The 26290-nt window shown below is 41.3% G+C and overlaps 1 protein-coding gene across 1 annotated transcript in view; it reads left to right on the forward strand.

Annotated features, from left to right (window-relative positions):
* The first annotated feature begins 5679 nt into the window (after nucleotides 1-5679).
* foxo6b (forkhead box O6 b) overlaps nucleotides 5680-26290 on the forward strand; it is a 68320-nt gene continuing 47709 nt past the window's right edge. The window contains exon 1 of the mRNA XM_061741195.1: nucleotides 5680-6919. Within this exon, the coding sequence (XP_061597179.1) occupies nucleotides 6404-6919 (516 nt within the window). The 5' untranslated portion in view covers nucleotides 5680-6403. The remainder of the gene's footprint in view (nucleotides 6920-26290) is intronic.

Raw genomic sequence — 26290 nt, forward strand, 5'->3', positions numbered from 1 at the left:
CGCTGCTGTTCCAACTGCAGAAAGAGAAACATGCATTCTCCAAAGTACGTTCTCCTCACTGGTAGTTGCCAAGTGCCTTCCCGAGAACGCAAGTCTGGACTTACGTTTTTAGGAATTTAGAAACGGCTGCTGTTGGCCAACCTGAGTACCTCTGCTACCGCAGGAACACTTTTACCTCGTCGTACAGGTTCCTGAGCTTCCCTTGCAGGACTGTTCCTGGTAATGGAGACATGCATAAAGCATCAAGCATCCACCTCTGAAAAACCTACTCGGACCCCTGCGAGGGCGAGAGGAATGGGAACCACCTATAGATATGTGGTTAGAAAAACAAACTACAGGTACAACTGAGTAAGATTTAACAACCACCATTTCTTCTAAAAAAAAACAGAATACACACATATATATATATTAGGGCTGTCAACTTAACGTTCTCTTAATATATATATATATATATACACATATATATATATATATATATATATATATATATATATATATATATATATATATATATATATATATATGTGTACAGCACTCGGGCAGACGGATCCACCAACATGCTCGAAACGGAGTAGGATTGAAGTAAACACTTATCGAGTCCCACCCCTGAATCACATTCTTACATACAACTAGACGAGTTTCTATAAGTTTACTTATAAAACACCCATACCTACTTTAATAACTGTTCTATACAGTGATATAATATTCAATTATAAATATAGTGAAACAAATCAAGGCAAACAAAACAAAACAAAACAAACGCCCATCATTTAGTTGTGCTACTATGTAATAATAGAAGAAATTATAATGCATATTATTAAATTATCATTACTTTACTATAATACTACAATATAATAGATAACAATAGACAGCAATGGTATAACAATATACTTGAATAACTATATAAGAGTAGATATGCTATATATACATTGGTTCATATATTTACCTCCAATTATATACATAAAAATTACTATAAATCTATATATCGACATATCTACATATAACTATAAATCAGTATATATTAATAGAGATATAGATATATAAATACTGTACATATAATACAACTCAATATATCCATATACATCTAACATCTAACATATCTATATCCATAATATACATCTATATATCTACACATTTTAATAAATGTACATATCTACCTGTTTATTCACATCTGTATTTTGAATAGAATGTTTCTTTGTATATTTTTTTAAATTGTGATATAGGTCAAATTTATAGTTTGCATTTATTTATTATTTTATTTATTTTTAAAAAGGGACAGTGTACATTGATCAACGTTTCCTTGCAGAAAGTAAATGTACTCGAGTTAGCCGAAAGGCTAATTTCCAACGGCAGTCCCTTCGCCAGATGTTAATAGACATTTTTTTTAACTAAAATAAAAAATGCACAATAAAGAGAGTTAAATTAAGTTAAATTCCTCCTGATTGTTGGATTCCACATAACTAAGGTTATAATGCTAGGTTAAAAAAAAAAGATAATAAAGTATAATCAGCCTATGTCACGTAATAAAGAATGTGGCAGTAGACAGTAGATTTATGCTGTCAGTGAGTATTTGATTGCATTGTACACATTTATGACAGCATTCCTTTTGTTTTGTTTTTTCTTTGGCAAATCTTACTTAATTAATTTTCTGTTGTTTATTGTTAATTTATCAATGGCGAACTCTTTCAACTTTATTTACACTGACCTGTGAGAAGAGTAAAACCTCTTGAAATAAAAGATTGAAGTTTTCTGTGAAGCTTCTGATTAAAAGCAACTGTAGAAGAAAAGCAACCCGCTTGAAGAAAATGCGAGGTTCTATGTTTAGCATCGGCTTTACGTGATTTGGCCAACTCTGAGTGCTGATAGGCAAAAGGTTTTTCTGTTTTAGAGCTCATGTTTGTGGATAAGGTCTGTAGCTGTGTTCATTCGTGTCAAAAGCTGCAATATTTGCTATATTTAACTTTAAAGTGATGCAAATCTATTCTGGTTTGATTACGTTTGGCTTCCTGTCGGTCTGATTGTGAGTCTGGATTAAATTACTTATATGAAAGATTGTCATGTAGCATTCAGTACTTTAACCAGGAAAAAGAGAGAAACCTTGATCTCGGAGAGTCCTCCACCTTTGTTTTTGTTGCTTAAATAATTTTTACACATTATTAGCTAAATCAAATAGTCTACAGAGCCAAACAAAACAAACAAACAAAAGTATTTCTCCCTCAAGTGTCCTTTCAAGTGATCTAACCTTCATGTATCACAATAACAAACAGACCGTGCTTAAGCTTATTACACACAAACTATTGTAATTTATTTCATCTTTATTGAACACACCCATTAAACATCCACGTTGCTAAAGGACAAAGTCCGCAAATCTGTAAAATAAACTACGGTAGTTTTAAAAAAGCTCAAAGGAGTCCGATATTTGGACACATAAAACACTCAAACACTTGAAGTCTGTTCATAAGATGCTCCTACTGATGTGCCTCACAGGTAGGAGCTGCCTGAAGACCATCAGGAGTTCTGCAGAGGTTTAGGCATCCATCACTCCAACGTCAGGTAAGCTGTCCAGAAATGGAGACATTTTAGTGCTGTGGCTCCTCCGTTGCACAAGATACCTCCAAAAGCAAGATCTAACCCTGCCTCTGGACCTGGGCCTCCTGCACTCATGTAGTTGACCAAAATCTCTTCCAGGATAATCAGTGCGTTTACATGGGAAGTTTAATTCCTCTTTAATTCAGAATTGAAATTAAATCCGATTTAAAATGAGTAAAAATTACCATGTAAACACCTAATTCCGAATAAAAATGGCCATTCCAAATTAAACTTAATTCTGAAGTAAGTGGCTGGTTTATTCAGATTCTAAATCCGAATAGAATAATTCCGCAATCATGTATACACTCATTCCGCTTTAAATTAACTCTGATCTTTCTGCGCTGCTCGTTCCCTCCCCGTCTGTCGCGATGACGCTTATATTCCGCGCTGGGCTTGTTTTCGAAACAAAGTTTCAAGATGGCAGCACGCAGTAAACGGTGGTCAAGAGCAGAGGCGATTTATTTAATAAATAGCTTGGAGGACCTGGAAATAATTAAAAGAACAGATGGCAGGAAACATAAAAATTGTGATATTTTCAAAGTTGTAGCGGCTAGGTTAAATGAAGGAGGTTTCGCAGATAGAGACTCCTCCTCAGCACACGAAAGAAAATCATCGACATGAATTTGTGGTGCTGCTGCTTCAAAAATAAAATCAAAACAAATCCAAAAAGGATGCTAATAATGTGGTCCTCCATGTTGTTGCTAATCGAGTAAGTTTGTTTTCTTCTGTTACGTCCCAGGCTAGGGGAACAGAGGCGGTAGACGTAAATACGTAAAGACGTCCGCCCCCCTATCCAATCAGAACCCTTCCCAACCCCCAGACCTTAAGCGGAATTGGATAAAGCCAATCAAACGTGTTTTCCATGTAAACCTCAATTCGGGACGACTATTTCCATGTAAACTCGAAGGAAAATAGTTTAATTCTGAATGATTTAATTCGGAATAATTAATTCTGAATTAAAAAACATCATGTAACCTTGGCCATAGTCAGGATGGTTGTCCGCCAGATGAAGCAAGTGGAAGTGATGATGATACAGCAGAACAACGATCTAAAGTAACTCCATCACAAAATGGACTTGTAAAAAGAAAAATCCAGTCAAGGCATACAGCTTACCTTGGAGGAGCTGGTCTAGAGAGACCCAATCACACCAGAAGTACAATCGTTCTACAAACCATCTTAGCTAAGTTTGCTCCCGACCTTGTTGGCGGTGGGTTTCCTCCCGAACTCTTCTCCTCTGTGGGGTTGCTGGTGGCCTGGGTTCCGGGTTCTTCCTTGTCGGCTTCTGGTCTCTTGGGTGGCGGGGTTGTGCCCTCCCTCCTCCACTATAGTTACAGTTCAGGTAGAACATCGTTTTGACTGTTACACACACACAGCTACACAGACATACACACCTGCTCACTCACCTACATACTCACTGCACAGTTTTGGGGGACAGATAATCGCAGTAGCCTAGCTTTGATTCAGTCTCAGGGACCTGAAATGGTTGCTGTTTGTGTATGGGCAGAAATATGTGACTAGAAACTAGAAAAGAAAATCTGCATTCAGTTCTCACATTTCAAATTCAGTTCTTGCAATTCAATTTCAATTTCACTGTGCCAGACATCCGGGTCTTCCGCAGGAACAGCAATCGAGTGCAGATAGAACTCCTTTTCAGTAGCCTACTATAACCTCTATTTTCTTTCAACGATATAAACGACCAATGGGAGCTAGATATTTCGCTGAATGTAGATTCTGTTTTTCAATGCAATGATTCAAATTAAACAATACAAATTCAAATTATGTGATTCAGATTCAGTTTTTTAATGCAATTATTCAAGTTGAGCAATTTAAATTCAAATATAAATTATTCAAATTCAGATATAAATGATTCAAATTCAGTTTCTAGTGGCACATATTTCTGCCCATATTTGTGTCTCTGCTTGTTCTGTGTTTGTTTGTTTTTTCTCTTACAGATCTCCAAGGCTTGTGTGCTCGTTGTGCGTTTCCCTGTGTTTTTCGCGTTTTAGACTAGCGGCAGATGTCACACCACACCCCGACCCCTCCTTCACATTAAAATAAAATAGTAATAATAAAAAAATAAATAATTATATATATATATATATATATATATATATATATATATATATATATATATATATATATATATATAAAATAAATATATATTATGTATTAAAATATATATGATATATATTACATACTAAAAATGCATTTATATGCCTAAGGTTTTTACCGACATGGTATTGACCATTCATATATATGCAGACAAAAGAAGAAAAAAAAGGAAAAAAAAGTTTGCTCCTGGACAAGCGCTTGGTGCTGCAGGAGGTTCAATTCCTCCACGGATCCACCCGCTAACGTTGTGAATGCTGGAAGGGTGTCTCAAATGAAGACATGAGACATGAAACCGCGTCACCAGTTTAAGCACGCGTGTTTATGGCTGACTGAAATTTAGTAGCAAATTAATGGAGAAGGTGCTTAATTGCAAGGAGTAGGCTATATATACTTTTACTCTGTTTAAACTTAAGCACTTCACTTGTTATACAAGTCATGTATGCGATGAAGCAGAAGGGAAAATGCAACAATAATAACCACACGCTCTCATAGTTTTGATCTTATTTGCATTATTTGTTGCCACTAATAATTAGGAAAGAACAGGTTCTTTTTTCTGAACTTCCTTGGATACACCAGCTTTCGCAATTTCACACATTAAAACATTAAAAGTGACACATTCCACCGAGAATTAATTGATTCCATGAACAGAATAATGAGAATATTAAAAAGAAAAACAAAGCTGGAAAATGTAATTTACAATTATCTTTAATTAGCAGTAAATAAATTAAAACACATCTTGTGAAAAGAAAGAAGAATTTAAATATATGACAGTCTCCGAGTCTGAGAATGCATTCTCTGTCTGTAGTGTGTAAGTGTGTGCTTTTGGGAATGGTATTGGGAATATCTGCTCCAGCCTCCTCCTCCCCCTCTAGAAACCTGTTCTGGGGGGGAGTGACTTGATCCAGGCGGCGTCCAATTATATGGAAGCAGCACTTATTCCACTTTATTCCAGGCTTCAGTTAAGTGGCGTGAAGCCTACAGAGATACACGGGCTCCTAGTATAAAGGCAGAGACGCGACACCCATGTGATAATGTGCACGAAAAGCGGAAGACAAAGGTAGAAGCATCTACAAGTGAGCCGTCTGAGAAGGAGACAGAAGATGCTCCAAAGCAAAAAAACCACGAGGAGCCTTTTTTCTCGTCTGGAAATCCACGACATATAAATGATTCATGAGCGCCTGCTTTTTTTTCCCCCCCCCGGAGAGAGTATTTGCGCTCGCAGCTGAGTTTCTGTTGAAAAACTGGGACTGGAGCTCGGAGAAAAAAAGCATTTAAATCGTATGCAGGAGTTGGATGAGCCTTCTCTGGACCTCATTCGTCTGGAGGATCAACTGTTGCTGCAGCCGGCGCGGGAGCGGAGACATCAAGTGCGTGGATGTTTGACCTGGTCCTGGTCCTGCGCGCAGCCACGCAGCGTGTTGTGCCACTAACATGGAAAAGAGGCTCATATTGTTGCTGATGCGTGATCGGATACACTTGTATCTGTCCTGATGTGATGCCACATTGTTACACCGAGGGGAGTGAGAATATCCCACACCGCTCAGCATCTCTGTGCGTGAAACATCACCACTGGACTCTTTTTTTTGTTTTCTTTTACAATTTTGAGGACCACTCTTGGCATTTTTAACTCCCAAACAGACGTCAACATTGACAGGCTTTTGTGTTAAAGTGACCTTGCCCGGTTTTGATCCCCCCGTTCATCATGCTGATGATGATGGAGAACGGCGGCATGAGCGCGCATCAATTCGATATCGATTCGGAATTCGAGCCCCGCGGTCGGTCTCGGCTGTGCGCCTGGCCGCTGGCCGTGGAGGACTTCCAGGGCGGGGAGGAGGAGGAGGCGGCGGCGGCGAGCCGCGGAGGTCTGGCCCTGGCCTCGGTCAAAGTGGAGCCGTACGACGTGCCGGCGTGCCGGGCCGGGAGGAAGGGCGGCGCGCCGGCGGAGGTGCAGCAGGTCCCTGCCCCGGCGGCGGCGGCGGCCGCTCCTTCTCCGGCGTGCGTGTCCGGCGCCGCGCTCGACGCGGCCGGGCAGCTGCGCAAAGCCAAGTCCTCCAGGCGCAACGCGTGGGGGAACCTGTCCTACGCAGACCTGATCACCCGCGCCATCGAGAGCGCGCCGGAGCAGAGGCTGACTCTGTCCCAGATATACGACTGGATGGTTCGCTTTGTTCCCTATTTTAAGGATAAAGGCGACAGCAACAGTTCCGCGGGATGGAAGGTAGGCCACGCATGCAGCGAGGTTCTCCTACAGGTTATGGTACTATACAGTTTAGCTTCACCCTTTGTCTGCAACAGAACTCTTTTTTTCTTTTTCTTTTTTTTTTTTTGCATATTTGAAAGCCACGTAATTGAGCCCTAGTGTGTCTCCGTGTCACTCCGCAGCACGCAGTGCGTGGAAAGGGGGCGGTGAGTGTGTCTGGAACAGGGTTCACTGAGTTCATGGCTTTTAGGGATTGCATCCTGCGCGAACAGGAGCAGCCACGCAGAGCCAGGCTTCCACTTCCCACTTCCCAGCTCCCACCTCCCACCTTCCACCTTCCACCTCCCAGCTCCCACCTTCCACCAGGGGCGTCAATTGGGTATGGCAAGGTATGGCAGCCGCCACACCTTTGCTTCAAGGGTTAAATGTAAATGTTTGTTTTTTTAAATACATTTATGGAATAACTACAAATGCAAATAAGAACAACATGATCGATTTCACTAGTTATTATACACTGCAAAAACTCAAAATCTTAACAAGAATATTTTTGTCTTATTTCTAGTTAAAATGTCTCATTTTTAGTCTATTTTAAAAAAAAATCTCATTACATTTAAGACAAGACTCAAAAACAACCATTTTCACCTGTTTCAAGTAGATTTTCACTTAAAATAGGTAGAAAAATCTGCCAATGGAACAAGATTGTTTTGCTTGTAATGAGAAGATAAATCTTGTCCCACTGGCCGATTTTTCTACTTATTTAAAGTGAAAATTTACTTGAAACAGGTGAAAATGGTCAAATAACAAGTTATTTTTCTGGTAATGACTCTTGTTTTAAGTGTAATGAGATTTTTTGACTAAAAATGAGACATTTTAACTAGAAATAAGACAAATATTCCTGGTAAGATTTTGAGTTTTTGCAGTGAGCAAGACTGCATTTGAAAAAGTTCCAATTTTCTTGACCACACAGATAAGCTCCATAGCAGACTTCTGTGATAAGTATTTGCTGGACGTGTTGATTGATACTCTAGTTAAGTTCTGTGACTCGTCACCTTGCCATACCTTAGCTTCCACTGAATTGACGCCACTGCCTTCCACTTCCCACCTCCCAGCTTCCACCTTCCACTTCCCACCTCCCACCTCCCACCTCCCACCTTCCACCTTCCACCGCGACGTGGTTTGGACAGGCGCGCCGTGACGCGTCCGCGGGGCGTCTGCTTTCAGAAGCCCGTGATTCCGCGAGCTGCTGGCGGGTCACGCGGGGGACACGGCTCGCCTCCGGTCCCAGCTTCCACTGCTTAGCCTTCCCCACGCCACCCGTGGGTGCCTGGGTTTAACCGTGCCCCCCCCACCCCGGCGAATTACGCACGGGCTGTGCGAAAGCGTGGCACACGGCTGGCGGCTTAAAAGCACAATAACACGACATGATGACATCGGGTGTCACAGTAAACAGATGTAACTACAGATTATCTTGTTCATTCCAAATAACACGAGCTTAATCTAATAGATTGGTTGCTTTAATCTACTTAAGTGTTCCACCCATTCCGTGTTAGGACTAATAATCTTGTTTTCTGTCGGGTTCCGTGAAGTCCTTTCATATCCTTTAGTTCGAGTCCATAGTTTTGTAAAAGTTAGAACCAACTCTTTTATCCCTAGCTTTATTTTTCCACCTAAAACTATTATTTAAAAAGGTCTAATACAACTTCAGACGGAAGATATATAATAATAATAATAATAATAATAATAATAATAATAATAATAATAATAATAATAATAATAATAATATTACTAGTAATAGTAATAATAATAATAATAATAATAATAATAATAATAATAATAATAATAATAATAATAATATTACTAGTAATAGTAATAATAATAATAATAATAATAATAATAATAATAACAATAATACTAATACATAATCATAATAATGCTATTAATAGTAATAATAGTGCTATTAATAATAATGATAATAATAATAATAATAATAATAATAATAATAATAATAATATTAATAATAATAATAATAACAATAATAATAATAAATAATAATAATGCTATTAATAGTAATAATAGTGCTATTAATAATAATTATAATGATAATAATAATCATAATAATAATTCTAATATTAATAATAAAGGTGTCATGATTCAATAGGTTGGAGGTCCACCCTTGACAGCAATAAGTTGAAGCAGTGTGACTTTATGGGTTTTTCATAAACAGGAATTTCCGCTCATTCTTCTTCACATGTTGCTCCATTTCATTACGTTTTTGGACATTCCCATACGGACAACTCTTTATGGTCCCACTACAGTTTATTGCGTTATTCCACAACTTTGACTCTGTTGTTTTTCAGACATTCTTATGTAGATGTGCTGGTGTGCTTCTTAACTTCTTAACCTCTACTTTTGCTACACAGAGTAGTTCATGGTTACGTGGGTGACTGCAACGTGTCTGGGTCGTGTGGCTGCAAAGCAATCCCAAACCATCTCCCCTTCACTGCTGTGATTAGCTATATGAGTAGTTTCTGCTGAAATCCTGGGTTTGATTTTATGCCAGTCATGGCACTGGGCATTAAGGCCAAAGAACTCCACGTTGATCTAATCTGTTCATAGGGCATCGATAATGTTTGTGGTTTGTTCAAATGAAATTTTGTGAATCTGAGTCAGAAGAAGCTTTCTCCTGGTAACTCTTCCAAGCAAACCACTTCTTCAGTATTTTTCAAATTACACAATCATAGACATTTAACATGTTCCGGGAGCCCTTGAGGATCTTATATGTAGCTTTTTGTATAATCGTTTTTTTTTTGTTGTCTTCCTCTGACATTGGGGTGAATTTGATGGGATTCCCACTGCTGGCAAGAGTTCCAATCTTTGGCATTAATGATTTTTGAAGTCCATATTGTTTGCAAACTGTTATATAGAAAAAAAGTCAGTCTAAGTTTTACTGGATGTCAGTGCTGTAGAATAGAAATAGAATAGAAAGCCTTTATTGTCATTATAATATAATGAGATTAAGCAGCAGCTCCATAAAAGTGCACACATGTAGAAGGCTATGTAAAAACAAAATAAGAAACATACAATATAAATATATATACACTATGAAAATGAATGAATGAAAGAATATTGCACATAGATGAGTGAAAGAATATTGCACATGAATGGATGAAAGAATATTGCACAGTAGAGGTAGCTTATGAGTTCAGAATGTTCACAACTTTGGGAAAGAAGCTGTCCCTGAGTCTGTTTGTCCTGGTCCGTATGGACCTGAAGCGGTCAAAGAAATGGAAACCGGGGTGGTTGTCTTTTAAGATGTTCCTTGCCCTGCTGAGGCAGCGGGAGCTGTAGATATCAGACAGGGAGGGCAGCGGGCAGCCAATGATCTTCTGTGCTGTGTTTGCCACCCTCTGCAGCCTCTTTCTGTCTGCTTCCGTGCAGCTGGAGTGCCACACTGTCACAGCATACTGTAGGTCAGCAGGCTGTCGATGGTGGAACGGTATGGTCACCAGCAGCTGTGTGTCCAGACGCCCCTTCCTGAGCACCTCAGGAGGTGTAGCCGCTGCTGAGCCTTCTTGACCAGTGCTCTACACATTCACCGTTGATGTACGGGGGGGCGGGGGCGGCTCTGTTCCGCCTGAAATCCAGGATGAGTTCCTTGGTTTTGGTGGTGTTCAGTGCCAGGTGGTTCAATGCACCACTCGCCAAGTTTTGGGACCTCATTTCTGTAGGCCGCCTCGTTTCCCCCTGTAATCGGTCCCACCACCGTTGTGTCATCAGCAAATTTGACGATGGTGGTCTCTGGGTGGGCGGGGCTTCAGTCAGATGTGTAGAGGGAGTAGAGTAGTGGGCTCAGGACACAGCCCTGAGGAGAGCCAGTGCTGAGAGTGCAGGAGGAGGAGAGGTGAGGACCGAGTCTCACATGCTGGGGTCGGTTCACTTAAAAGTCTTTTATCCAGGAGCAGGTGGATGGTGGGAGCCCCAGGATGGATAGCTTGGGAATTCGAATGTCTTAAAAGTTGAGCTGAAGTCGATGAAGAGCATCCTGATGTAGCTCCCCTGTTTCTCCAGGTGACTCAACGCCGAGTGGAGAGCGATGGCTATGGCGTCTTCGGTGGATCTTTTTGCCCTGTATGCAAACTGCTGCGAGTCCAGGGTCGGGGGGGACAGGCTTCGATGTGCCTTAAGATAGTTTCTCAAAGCACTTAGTGATGACTGGGGCAAGTACTACAGGGCGGAAATCATTGAGGCTTGCTGTGGGTGACTTTTTGGGGATCGGGATGATTGTAGCAGATTTCAGGGTGAGGGTTGGATGTGACTGTATATAGTCTGGTATAACTCCGGCGGACATTCATCAATAAAATATTTATGACTCTGTAGCGCTTACCGTGGATCCAAGCAGCTAACGAGGCATTTAAACTCGATGTCTTCTACAACAGGAAGTGGCTGATGAGCAAGGCATATGAATCAATTACTTTAGGATGAAGTTCTTTCTTTTCTTGCTGTTGCTGCTTTCGTTTATACTGTAGGTCTCTGTTACGTTCAGCTGAGTTAGCGGCGTTGCTCCTTCTCTTTCTCTGCCTTAGTGTCAGCCGACTTTGTAAACTTGATATACTCCTTGATGTGAGAAACTTTCAAATGTCTTATCAGCTTCGTTGTGTTGAAATTCTTTTATCTCCTTTGGACCTTGTAAACTGCAAATTTGTTGTCCTTTTCGGACATTGTAAAACTCCTGTACTGGCGATGCCGTTTTCAGTGTTGTTGAATTGTGGAGATTGCCACGCCCCCTTAGGAGACCTGGGTCTTAGTTGTGGGAACGCACACCCTGGCGGGGGTTTGGTGTTGTAAACGTCATCGGATCGGCCTGCTTTGAACTATTATTTTGAGAACTCTGATCAAAACCGATAGGGGCACTATATCAGCCGATACCGATCAGTTGCCGATCGATCGGTGCATAACTTCTATAAAGATCTGAATGGTCCAGAACCAGAATACATTAGGGACATCCTGACCCAGTGTGAACCTTCCAGACCCCTCAGGTCATCTGGATCTGGTTTTTATCAGTTTACCAGAGTCAGAACCAGACATGGAGAAGCTGCTTTCAGCTTCTATGCTCAACATTCCTGGAACAAACTCCCAGAAAGCCTCAGATCAGCTGAAACACTGATGAAGACGCACCTATTTTACGCTGCATTTAAATAAAGCTCCAATCTGCCCTAATACTTTTACGCTTGAGTTTCAAAACTTCATATTTAAATGCCTGTTTTTATCTTTCTCTCATCTTTCTTTCTTGTTGCTTATCTTTTAAATCATACTTTTTATTTCTATGTGATGTTTTAATGCTTCTGTAAAGCACTTTCAATCACCTTGTTGTTGAGTTGTGCTATGCAAGCATGTTTAAATTAAAAGTAATTATGAGCAGAAAAAGAGTTCTTTTTTTCCCTCCATGGGCCAAACGCTGGATCCATTATTTCCCTCTACAGTGCTTTGTTCCCTGCCTCATATTTTCCGGGTTGTTTTAAACCTCCCAGTTCATTTTTTCTTGATTCTGTTTTCAAGTGAATAGTTTCTGTAAAATTAGTGCAGTGTTTCATGCTTTTTGAGGTCATTTCAACTCAAGTTCTGCCTTTAGTGAGACAACCAGGGGATGCCGTATGAAGTTCGAGGAACACCAGAAAACAGTGGTTGCAGTAGGATTCACACCATCTGAGTATGTCAATGAGCTGCTCTAATACCCCCTCTGCTTCTCCTGTCATGTTGCCAAATTGCCAATGCATTTGTTTTCTTTCATGAAAGGTGTCACCAGCTCTCTTCTTTTTTGTTCCGCCAATACAAAAGTGTTCCTTGAGCTCCATCCTAAAAAAATATGGTACTAAAGAAGGGCTTTACTAGCACAGGACTTTGTTTGCCCTGACCAGGGATGCCCAGACCGATGCCTGGTTAACCCCCGTCAACGGCTTTGTGAGGCAGCTTTGACTGGCCGCTCTGTGGAGGAAGCTGATTGGTGGAGGGCGACTACTGCAAGTCTGAGGTGAAAAACAACCCTCCTCAACAACAATAACAGCAAAGGAAAAAAAAACGAGATTAAAAAGACACACACACACACACACACATTGTGGACTGTAACATTTGGCAACATCCTTAATGAGATCTGAAGCCTGTGCGCGCACACACATTAAAAATAATACGTGCACTCCCTCAGAAATTCTTGTATGTTTCTGGTTAGACAGAAATGCATTAATTGGAGTAGGGGGAGGGGAGGGTGTTCGTGTGGTCTTGCTGTTAAAAGCAGTCTTTAAGGGCTGTTTGAAGTGCTGTTGCTCAGTCAAGCAGGTGGACTGATTAAGTTGCTGGCCAGAGAAAAGCCCTCCAAATAATGTGAACACAAAAGAAAACCACAATGTTCACAACAAAATGACTTCCAGGCAAAAGGCAGTGTTTAGTGTGACCTTCCTGGGAACCAGGCACAGAGACCGTCCCATACAGATGTTTGAGATTCACTAGAACTCCTTTGTGTTTACGTTTAAGAGCGCCAGGAGGCTGTGTTTCCAGTGTGTGTCTTAATGAGACTGGAAGATGAACATGCCAGTAAAACTTTGAGTTGTTCACAGATAAGGATTGAATGTTGATGGGTGACCTTTGACCCCTCAGAGATGCCTCAGAACAACCAAAAATGTTGCACCTCCCGATCTAAAATATAAAACCCTGAGGTTCAATTCAGGTTTAACACACAAAACCTGCTTCAGAAAAAAGGTTCCTAAATGAATAAAAAACAAACAAAAAACACAATGAGGGTTTTGCAAAGTCCAGTCAAAATTTAGACTGTAACCCAGTTGTAATGCTGTAGCAGGACCTTAAGAGAACTCTTCATTAGGGAAATGTTTTCAGCAATGAGCCAAAGGGATGTTGAGATGATGTCTTCAGGCGTTTTCTGATTGGATCCCGCTAATATCGCTAGATGATGAATGGGCGTTTAACGTTCATGGGATTATATAAACGCAAGACATGTTATTTCTCACCCCGTGCCTGAAGACCTGAAGGGGAGGTGAGTTAAGGCTGAATTATGGTTCTGCATTAAATCAACGCAGAGCCTACGCCGTAGGGTACGCGGCTACGCGGGAGTCTCTCTGTGGCCTACGCGGTAGCCTGACGTGCACCTCCCAAAAAATGTAACTACGCGTCGAGGCGACGTGGACCCAACGCAGACCGAGAGGGCTGCGATTGGTTTGCTTGGTAGTAGGGGTGTAACGATACACTAATCTCACGATACGGTACGATACACGATATTGAAGTCACGATAACGATACGATACGATATTATAGCAGTATTTTTTTAACAACCTTGAATGAGGAACATATGACTGGAAAAAAATGTCTTTTATTTGAAAGACACAAAATACAAAACAATGCTGTCCATTTGCCCTATTGTTCCAGTTTGTAATGCTTTATAACTGTTTAAGTTTTAAAGAGAAAGCCAGGCCAACCATTTTCCACAAACTGAACTAAAAGTAAATGTCAGGTTTGCATTATGCATCTTCAGTAAACATATTTTGCCACAAACTGAATAGTTTCTCTCATGTATGATTTGACTTTTTTCTTTCTAATTTAACAACTAAAATTAAATAAATAAATACAAGTAAATAAATACATACAATTTTACATCATAAAAAAGATTGATTCATGCTAACCTTATAAGTGTAAGAGGAGATTTATTTTTCTTAAGAAGGTTATTTTGGTAATTCAAGGTTCATTATTTTATAAATATATTCTTTATATTCTGATGTAAATCAGGGACTATAATGACACTAGTCAGTTTATCTGTAGTTGTTAATATGTTTTAGATTGGGCGGAGTGATACAGCACTAGGTGCTGTGTTGATGTTCTAAAATCCTACGCTGTTGAGCGGACATTAAAGTAGACTGGAACTCAGCAGAAGTTGTCCCCGTGTTTATCCTACTCACGACCAGAAAAAGGTTTAATTTAACAAGGTAAGGCTTAACTCTACACCAACCTTACATAAGTAAAAGTTCAGAGCTCAAAACGGGACCACAAGACGGGACTAGTTTCTTCTGAGCGGAGTAAGATTTTGGTTCCCGGGTCAAGGTGCGGTCGCGGCCGCGGTCGCGGTCGGATGCGCGTTTCTAGTCAACACAATAGATTAATATTAATAACCCAATATCGCGATACACTTTGTCACCTCCACGACACGTATTGTGACGTTTTTGTATCGCGAAATTTCGTGGCACGATATATTGTTACACCCCTACTTGGTAGCAACGCATTTCCGGTTCCGGTTTGTGAAGCAGTAGTGAACTTTCAACGCTCTTCGTGTGTGTATCCTGTGTGGGCGTTTAGAATGACGTCCCTACATCAGCAGGATTTATACACCGTCAGACAGGTGTAGTTTTCAAAACGAGGATGGATGAACATCTGGGTTTTGCTTCTTGTAAAGAACCAGTTTGTCATCTTTGTGTCCACTTGTTCAAACAATGGATCATCATCCTTTGTGGTTCCGGACAAACGCCGTTTTATGGCGTCCTCGGATCTGAGGCTGAGTAGCTCGTGGATCTCCTTGTCTCCCTAGTTACCCATCATGCAGATATAGACTCTACCTGTGACGTCCTGCTGCTACACCCCGCGTTAGTTCTGTCTACATTAGTCCTGACCCGTGATTAAGACTCCTGACGACGACACGCTAGATCCGCACATTAAAAGTGTTAAAGGGCCTAGTGATTCTTATACAACGTTGTGCGAGACTGATAAAGTCACACAGGAACAATGAGTTGTGGTTGCTGAACCTGGCTCTAAAAGTTATTACCGTATTTTCCGCACCATAAGGCGCATCGTATTACCGTATTTTCGCGACCATATGGCGCACCGAACGAAAAGGCGCCGTCTACACACACAAATGGCACGCCGCCTTACAACAACACACACACAAGCATACAAGTGTGCGTATTTAAAAATAGAGCGGGAGCAAAACTGAGGTTGATTGTGCTGTATTTAAGTCTTTATTACAAAGTACTAACATTTTTTAAATCACCAATGAATAATCAAAAATTAAAACAAGCGTCAATAATCAAACCCATCCAAGTCTTCATCCTCCGTTTTCTGAATTAAACAGCTGCGCTAAATCAAATATGCCACAGTTGTCAGGACTCAGCGTGTCGGGTTTCATCCGCAGCCTGATCGCGCTGAGACCAGGAGAACTGATCAGCGCGTCGGCACGAGCTGGGTGTGCTGCGACGGGCACAAACCAGGCGCGCAGCTCTCTGGCCACGCGCTGAGCAGTTCTCCCGGTCTCTGCGCGATCAGGCTCCGGATGAAGCCCGATGGGCTGAGTCCTGAAAACTGTTCCACTTTCTTCGCTGTCAGAGTCACTTTCCGTGCCGTGCGGCCCCTCGGAAATGATGCTGCCTTACACTCTTTGTGAAACTGTGGTCTCCATCGGTCCATCCATACTAGCGTGGCAATCAAACACAACAGTAAACTACGGAGCCCGCCGCCGGGCAGGCCGACCTCCCCGCCTGCGGGGACGTGTCGACTGCCACTCGGGCGGCGGTTCCTCCAGAATGCACGGTGCTTCTCAAAGCGCTCCCGCGAGGGAGCCGCGGTGAGAGCCCCCGACAACACACATTCGGCGCACTGCGTCATTGGGCGCGTGGCAAATTTTGAAAAAAAAAAACTTTTATGCGCCTAATGGTCACGAAAATACGGTATACTGTATAGCGCACCTTCAATTAATGGCCAATTTTAACTTACTTCATATATAAGGCGCACGGAAAATACGGTAAGATACTGTACTATAGTAGCTGGGATTGAATTATGTATCTACCTGATGGAGCTGCGCTACAGGAAATAAAAAAAAAAAACGTAAATCAAACTTTATTAACAAAATAAAAATCAGCTTTCTGAAAACTTCGTTCACTCCTAAAACAAATGCGGAGGGGAACTTTTCTAGTTCAGTCCCCATCCCTGAATCCCTCGAAATCTTCTTCCGTGTCGGAATAGAACAGCTGGGCGAGTGCGGCATCCAATGTTCCCGGCTCGTCACAGTCGCCATTATGCGAGTAGGCGTCGCTGCTATTGTCTTGAACGTCTGTGGTGATTCCTGCCTTTGTGAAACCGCCGTTACTGGCGTTTTTAGCACCGTTTTTAGCGCTGTTTTTCGGCGACACGACTACAGTACCCCAAATCCCCCTGACTACGATAACAGAAATTACCGTAATGATCATAAGGTGCACTGCATGATAAGGCGCACTGCCGGCTTTTGAGAAAATTAAAGGCTTTTAGGTTCGCCTTATAGTGCGGAAAATACGGCAATTATAGGCTGGACACTGTGACTGCATTGTGCCTTAGTGTTAGTCCGATAGACTATAGTTGTGTTTCCATTACACTTTTGCGCAAAAGGAAATTGAATCTCTGAATTTGCAAAGAAGGAAGCGCCGCTGGGTCGGTGTTTGCATTGAACAGTGTTTTCAAATAAACGTTAGTCTCTTAACTCTCCATATTTCATCCCGCGAGACCGCCCTTCAAAACAACAAAAATAAAATCCTCAACGCTGGAGAACATGGACAAAAACATCTTTAATCCTTGAAAAATTATTGTGATTGCCGCTACCACTGTTGAGATAATCAGATGATGAGCCAGCGGATGATCATTTAGATGATGACTATGAGGTAAAGCCCTGATTTGATGTTTAATGATGAAGTAGTGTTACAGGACAGATACATGGTATTAATGAGACCAAAAACAGCTGGAAACAAGATGTTGATGACTCTAGATGGACCGGTTACATCACATGGAGTTACCTCACGTCCAGCCCTCCAAGAGACGTGGAAATTAGCAAATAGCGTTTCCATGACACTTTTGTAAATAAGCATAAAAAATGTAATTTGATATTTGGGAGTTTTTCAACGTACTGCAGTTTCCATTGCAGGATTTCTTTTTCGATATTTAGTTTTGCGCAAGTCTAGGGGTGATGGGAATGAGACTACTGGCAGAGTATCATTTTACATGTATTCTTGTATTCAATCCGTTTTAAGTCCTGGTAAGGTCATAATGATTTTATTTATTTAATCTTTTAATCATATGTATAACCCTAGATTTAAAAAAGTGTACATTATCCTATGAATTACATTAATTTGACACAGTTGCAGTTTGAGAAACGTGTTTCGGTGTCAGTCTTTGAGGCTTCAGTAGTGAATGGGATTCTTCTCACACATTAAAACACTTCTTGTGGTTTTTCCCACAGATTACTTGTAATGTGATGATTTATTTTGTACATGCACTCAGTTTAGCTGAAGTATGTGTGACAGCGGGGCTGTGTTGGGCCATTGTTGAACATGGAAAGACCTGATTTCAATTCTGAGGCCTAGTTCTGAGGCTTAACTCTGAGGCCAGCCTTGATTTCTTACAACCGACTACATGGTTTGAAACAAAGGAACCTCCATAATGACTCAAAGCTTCAGCAAGCTTTGCATTTATGGCCCTTCGGTGATAAGGAATAGCACCCTCATTGGGCATAGAGCCCAAAACGCAGGAGGGGACGTCGCCAATTTATGGCAGCCTGGGCCCAGCTATAAAGAGCAGGCTCCCCCCTTTCTCTCTCTCTTTTCCTCCTCTCTTGCTTCCAAGATCTCTTCAACCTCAGACCTGTCCATGGTCCCTTGGAGTTTTCTGTGAGCTATGAAGAAGGCCACAGCTCCTATTTTAGCATGAAGAGATACTAGCTATGGGCCAGCCTTCTCCATTATTGTAAATTGCAAACATTCCGAGCCCCAGATGAGCCGAATGAGGGACCCTTGCGACGTGAACGCCTTTGGACCGACCTGGAGCTGAAGGAGGCCCAGCTGGTTTACCCATGCATTCCCCTCATCCACACAGAGAAGAGGAGAGCAGGAGAGAGAGAGAGAGAGAGAGAGAGAGAGAGAGAGAGAGAGAGAGAGAGAGAGAGAGAGACGCTCTTTATCAGGATCACCTGCAGAGCGTAACCATCCAGCTGTTCACCAAGGAACGCTGACCTGCCAGAACAGCAACTACAAAGATCCACGTAAGAGTCTGTTTTGTGTCTGGGCAGAGAAACATAGTTAACACATTTAACTAGCTTAGTTTTGCGTTGTGAGCCGGGCCACTGATCCCGTCACAACTGTGTTTATTAGTTTAAGTGTGTTTGTTTACTTCATTTCATTTGTCTACTGCTGCATCCACATTGCTGGATCTTGATGACATGTTCTTCCACAACAGAAAACAAAGCCCTTCCTCATTTCTCAGTTGAATGACCAAAGCGCACATGAGAAGCTAGTTTCACATTGGTCTCTGTGTGGGAAACATCACAAGAACTTGGTTTTCTGGTAGTGGTAGAGAAGTTATTCTAGTGTCTTGAGTTTTACTTGTCTCCTCTCATCCTCTCCTACTAACCCCCCCACACACACGCACACTCTTATCTTGATCATAAAGCCTCCGAGTTTGTTTTTCACTGGATGAGACAAAATCTCATCAGGCGAGACTCAGTCACCACGTGACTTTGTCAGCCATCCATCTTTCTTTTTTGTAAATGTTTAGTTAGTTGTTGTTTATGTGTAGTTTAGGCATCGGAATTTATCCCAAGTGCACTATTTTTTAACACTTGTGTAAATACATTCTGATTAATTGGAATGAGAGAAGTTGTTTGTGTTTATTTTATACATATTTGTCACAGCTGCTGGTTGCAAAGGTCTGTGCTCGGACTCCTTCCTTCACTGTTGTGATAATTCATTTTGATAAGTAATCTTCTTAATTAATCATTAATAATTATTATAAGACAATTATTAATAACTCTTTAATAACTGAACCAGCACCCCCTTTGTGGCACAACATCTGAGATGATGGCCGTATGGATTATTCTTCCTGTGTTGCACTAATTGTGGTCAAGTGTTTGTTACTGCACCTGAGGTGGGAGGCTGGCTTTGGTCAAATTAAGTCGGTCCAGTTCTGTAGGTGGACGCAGAGCTGGTGGGGCTTGTGACGGTGGTGGGGAGGTGTGTGTGTATGTGTGTGCTCTGTCTCTCCATCACACACAGAAGCACACTGCTGTGTTTGTGCCACAAGTGGCTCTGCGTGGGAACGCGTGTGCTGAGCTGTGGCCTGTCTGCAGGCTGTATGCTGCACAGAAGCAGCAGCGGGGGGGAACGTAGGAGCTCTCTGACTCCACCTGAAGGCTCCACAAAGCAGCTCGTTGAGGACACACTGTGGGTGTACGGCTGTTGTAATCAGACTTGTATGGAATAACAGACACAGAAAACAGGCACCGGTCTGTATGAGGGTAATTTATTATTAAAATATGCACCAATTCTTGTTTTTGATTTCTCATTTCTTCTTTTAGCATGTTTATTTCCTTTTGTTGGATCAGTTGGAGACAATGATTGATTTTTGTTTGAATTGAGGGAATGCGCATTACATCACAGATGCGACTTCACAGCGGGTTTCGGCCACTGAGTGGCAGAAAGACTTAGTGGCAGAAAGACTGAGTGGTAGCGTAAATTTTCAGTTTGAGCAACTGGAAAACATCTAAAATGGGAAAGAGCTGTTGTGCGATCGACTCTACTCATAGAGTTATCGTTTCACAAACTGCTGAAAAATAAGCTTAAGAGAGACAAATGAATTGCTGCAATTCGCAGAAACAACTGGATTCCAGCCACCGAAACGTGGATTTGCGGTTCCCATTTTGTATCAGGTAATGTTGGATTTTTGGGTAGCTAACATTAAACGATCAAATCATAAAGTTCAGTGTCCTCATCACTTTAATTTCTACAACAAATCCTACCTTGAAGTAGCGTCAAGACTTTTGTATGTCTTCAAGCTTTGCTTCGTGTATTTCCCCGGCGTAGAAATTAAGTACATATAAATATCAGGAAAGTGGATTCGAGGCCAAATATTAATGTCCATGGACCACTGGTTCTTCGAGTAACTGTACGGGTCACTGTCAAGTCCAACTGCCTTTAATTTAAGCCGATAATTGGCTGTTATCTTCTCCACTAGTTGCAGCCATTTTTGCCACACAGTGCGAGTAAGGGGGCGTGGTCCAGTGGGAAAGTGACGTCAATGCAGACCCTCTATGGCTTCATTTTAGAGGAGCTATATTTCAGCAGCTTTGCAGCTGCATGTGAGTTTATCTTCGGGCAGGACTCTTCGATCCAAACAGAGATCACGCATTCTCATTTCCACAGCCTCTCATTTGATTTGCAGTGCTTCTGGTCCAGGTTTGCTCCGTGATCTCCCGTTTGTGATGCCTTATTCCCCTGTCCCTGTGACTGAGTCACGCACTTAAAGATTGGCCAACATTTATTGGGACCCGACTGGTGGTCTGGCCTGAACCTGGAAGGTCCAGATAAAATGTGGAGTTTCACATCAGATTCATATGAGTATTAGGGCCAAACTAAGACAAAAAAATTGGGAAATTACGAAAATAAAGTCATAATAATATGAGAATAAAGTCGTAAAATTACGAGAATAAAGTCATAATGTTGCAAGAATAAAGTCGTAATATTACGAGAATAAAGTCGTAATATTATGAGAATAAAGTCGTAATTTATGAGAACTCTAACAGGAAGAGCACATACATCTTTTGTAGAAGAGGAGCTGTCTGGTATAGTATAGTATAGTATAGTATAGTATAGTATAGTATAGTATAGTATAGTATAGTATAGTATAGTAGTGGTCGACTGCAAGGCTATCAGTGGTTCCATCTGCTGCCATTCAAAGTGGTTTTGTTGTTTCTCAGGAAACAATGACGATGATCATAAAGATTTTCCTCTTCCACAAAAGACGCAATTTCTTCCAAGTCTGTGTGGTTTCTTCTGCGAAATAGACGCAGTTGTTTGCGCAATCGTTTTAAAGTCCTTATACTGATAATAATTCGATGCTGATGTGCCAAAAGATTAAGTATTTCCTTATTTGTGAAATCGATACCAAAATATAACTTCACAAGATGCTCAATATTCCTCATTTTAACACAGGGAGAAGATGCTCTTCCTGTTAGAGTTCTCATAAATTACAACTTTATTCTCGTAATATTACGACTTTATTCTCACAATTTTACGACTTTATTCTTGTAATATTACGACTTCATTCTCACAACATTATGACTTTATTCTTGTAATTTTATGACTTTATTCTCATAATATTATAACTTTATTCTCGTAATTTCCAATTTTTTTTTCTTAGTTTGGCCCTAATACTCCGTCGTAGATTCAAACCCTTCCTTTGCAAAAATCTTTGGGTGCTTGGATAGACCAGTATAACAGTGGTTACAGAAGCACAGGTCAATCCAGCGTACTATTAAGCAGTAGGGACCTTAGACATAGCTCACGAAAATTTAAAGCAGTCATGAACTTTCATAATAAGCTGAAACTAATAAGCAGAAACCTGACCTCACACATGACATGGAAGTGTTTCATTAAAGCGTAAAACCACGTTTGAACGCATCTCATCTGACCGCACCTCCAAAAAGTTTCTGGCTCCAACAGACGAGCACTTTAAAAGCTAGTTTTTCTTCAGTAGTCATTATGTGTGATGGCCTGTATGGAATATTTCTGACAGTGAATACTGTAAGAATACCTGAACACCAGGATGCTGATAGTCTAATGTTTTACTCTGGACTTCAGTACAGCAGTTGGAAAAAATAAATGAAAAATCAGCGGCTTCTAAGAGGCTCCTACATCTTATATGTTTAGTCAGTGTCGACAATATGCTGTTTTCTGCTCTGACGAGCCAAATATCAAGTAAAGCAAAGGATCTCTTTGCTTTACTGAATTTTAAATGTGTTTCTTAAGACCTAAATTCTTTCTAACTTCCTACTTATAATCTGAGTTCATTCATCAAAATATGATCTTCTGCTTCAAAGTTGCTCTATTTTCTTACATTTACATTTCTTTCTTTCTTTCTTTCTTTCTTTCTTTCTTTCTTTCTTTCTTTCTTTCTTTCTTTCTTTCTTTCTTTCTTTCTTTCTTTCTTTCTTTCTTTCTTTCTTTCTTTCTTTCTTTCTTTCTTTCTTTCTTTCTTTCTTTCTTTCTTTTTCTGTCCAGTGTGAAGTTAATATACTTTCATATATTGGAGTTACATTGTGTGTTAATTAGTGCATTTCAAGGTGTTTGATTACAGTTCAATTTTTTCTAGACAATGGCCTTTCCACAAAGCATCACCTCTGATGCTTAACATTAGAACTAGTGACTTTCTTACCTGTGGTAAGGTGAGTTTCCGCTGGTTTTGCAGTGTTTTTGGTGCACTGATGCCACAGCATTGTATCTATTTGAATATGATCAGTCACTGTAAGCCTCATGCAGTCCATTAAAACTGTCCTCTAATTTACAAATGGACTTTCACACCGCTGTTGCTGGAAGGAAATTCCCTAGAGAATGCCCACACCACGCAGTCCCTACGTCATGGCCACGTGATTACAACGCTTCTGTTATAAACACCCCACATGGCCAAGATACATGGCATATGTGCGTGAGGTGTATGTCACTTGCAAGTGTTGCGCCTTGTCACATGATGTTATACCCAAGATTGAAATGTTGAAACTTGATGCATCTAACAGATTTGTGCCCAGTTGGCTCACATGGGAGAGGGAACTACTGCACAGTATCCCTGTGGTGTTTTGATCAAAATGCATCACAGACATTTCAGATGTCAGGATAACTGAAGACTCCAGGATACTTTGTCCAGTTTTTTGGTCAAGGGCAGAGGATGTCTCTTTTCTGAGCTCAAAAATGGCAATTTACCCCTGATATGGATCTATGAATTCAAATATCCTTGATGTGAGGGAGTCACTGGCCATGCTGATGGCCATCACCTTCTTCTGCTGAGAAGATGAAGAAGGAAAGTAAGAGAACAGATAGAGAGAAAGAAATGGGAAGAACAAGAGGAAACAAAGAGACGGTATGAAGAAGGCGATTGCTTGTTCTGCCAACAAATCCTTTTTTTTCAGATGGATTCTGAATTGAGTGGGAGAGAAAGAGAGAGGTGGAGAGTGGTGCCGGTGGCCCATGCTGCTAAGCACATTGAAAGCAGCCCGAGTGCCTGTGATGCTCCAGCACCGGCCAAGACGGGGGGGGGGATTGGTTGGGGATGGTGGAATGAGCTTAGAGGCTGTGCCAACCGGCCTGGCACTGGCTCAGCAGAAAGCCCTCTGTGATACACGGTTATTGTTATTATCCCAAAGAGGCAGCAGAAGGAGAGGCAGCTCTTCTGTTGGTGGGCTTGGCGTTGGGGGTGGAGAAGAGAAAAAGAAATTTGGAAGCCAAGGGTAGCTCGTCTTTGAATGGTAAAAGTCATCTGATCAGTCCTGGGAATGGAGTAAAAAGCAGTCTGGAAGAATTGTAGTTCTCAAATGGAAAGCAGGCTGTGCGGAGACAGACGGAATTTGATCTTAAGGGATCAGCCGCCTTGTCAGTTACAAAAGGCATCTCAATAGATATGACTTTAATCTGGAAAAGGGCATGGATGCACCAGCAGCGGAGGCGGGGTGGGGTTGGTGCATAATATGAGTCATAGTGGTTGGAAGAGAATGTAATATTGTCACCCTCTGCCCTCACACTTCAATCATTTGGAATAAATCAGCTGGAATAAAACCCTGAGAAACACTTTACAGACGGAAATTCCAGAGAGAAAACCGAATCCAGACACAAAACAGTAAGTGAAGCAGACGGATCTTGGGAACCATGCCTGGTGCTGTGTTTTAAAATGTCGGCCCAGTGCACATTCTCTCTGTTTTCTACTAGACCTCACAGCTTCAAATACTGGTGTTTGCTGTAAATGATTAGAGGAGTGCTTTTTCGAAAAAAAAAAAACAAAACAAAAAAAAACAACCCAAAAAACTCTGAGTCTCAAAGAGAGTTCAGCACAAAACAAGGCCTTACTGGGGATATTTTATGAAAAAATTAAATTTTTATTCTTCACTTTTCTGTGCCTGAGACCACGCATATGTGTCTCAGAAGCTCGGACCTAATACAACCCTGGCACTTTGTTTGGAGCCGCACAGTCTGAAAATATCTCATTCAGCAAACTGTTGATCTCTGCAGGTTTCAGAGACTCAGGTCAGAGTGGACTTTTACGGCTGCCTCTCCACTTCACACTCAGGGCCTGATTTACTAAAGGTTTGCGTGTGTTAAAACGTGTGCAAATTTGACAGCACCCGCAAACCAAAGTGCCAGCTGATCTACTAACAGCGTGCAAAGACGACTGCGTCTCTGAAATGCGCAAAATTGCACACGCAATTCAGTTAGTACTTTTGCCCTGATGAATAATCAATATGGGGCGTACCCGGCAGAAATCCTAAATACTGAAGAAGAAGATGCAAATTGCTCCATTTACCACGCGCAATGAGATTTACCAAGCCTGAAAGTAGTTGCGCGTATTGTGATTGCGTCTGTATTTAATACGTTGGAAAGGAAGGTGCTAATCTGCTGCTGCCGTTATTGTGGCAAGGAGGCGACATCCAAAATCAAAGAATACGCAGAGAGAGAGTCTTTATTCTGCTGCATGCTATTTTAAAAATGGTTGCACAAGTTTTATTAAAGGCCACTTTTTCTTTAGTTCTTCGCCTTATATCTTGCCACCTTCTTTTAATGTGCCCCCCTCCACTCACCCACAAGCAGGCCAAGCCTTTGTGCCAAAACTTTGTATTTTATTGATTATTTATCTTATTGAACGTGAAATCATCCTTCGTAAATTACATTTAATTAAAACCCGTGCTTATTAATCACAAAACACAGGTTAAACATCATGACCAAATCCGCTCCGACCCGCTGTGTCAGGATCAGCGCAGAGACTGCAGCTTCGCCTGAATTATGCTTCTGCGTTAAATCGACGGCGTAGCCCACGGCGTAGGGTCGCGGTGGGGTGTGCGTCGCCGCGTACCCTACGCCGTCGGTTCTGCGTTGGTGTGACGCGGAACCATAAATCAGCCTTTAGTGTGCGCTCTGTGCGCTGTTCTGAACACTTCTCTTCTTTCGGCCATATGATGGTCCCGTCTGTCACACATTTACTGTCAGTGTTTGCTATATAATATATAATATTTGCAATATACTGTGGACATCTGAATAAAAACTTAACTCATAAATAGATGAATCAAAGCGCTCTCCAGCTCTGTGTCTGATGTCTTTTTCTCCTCAGATTATGCCGAGCACCGCGGGGTCACGCAAACCCGACCAATTCAATATTAAAATCAAATTTGGTCCTGTGGCCCGTTTTTCTATTTCGTATTTTTGATCTGTGCCTAAAATTGAAATATGAAAAACCAGACGTTTTTCCGTTTTTTGTGTTACCAACTGCATTTATTCTATCGCAGGTTTTCTCCGATATTGCGTTTCTTTTGGTGATGTTTAAATTTATTTGCTGTAGTTCATTAATGTGT

Source organism: Cololabis saira, chromosome 15, assembly GCF_033807715.1.
Source record: "Cololabis saira isolate AMF1-May2022 chromosome 15, fColSai1.1, whole genome shotgun sequence".
NCBI classification, from domain to species: domain Eukaryota; kingdom Metazoa; phylum Chordata; class Actinopteri; order Beloniformes; family Belonidae; genus Cololabis; species Cololabis saira.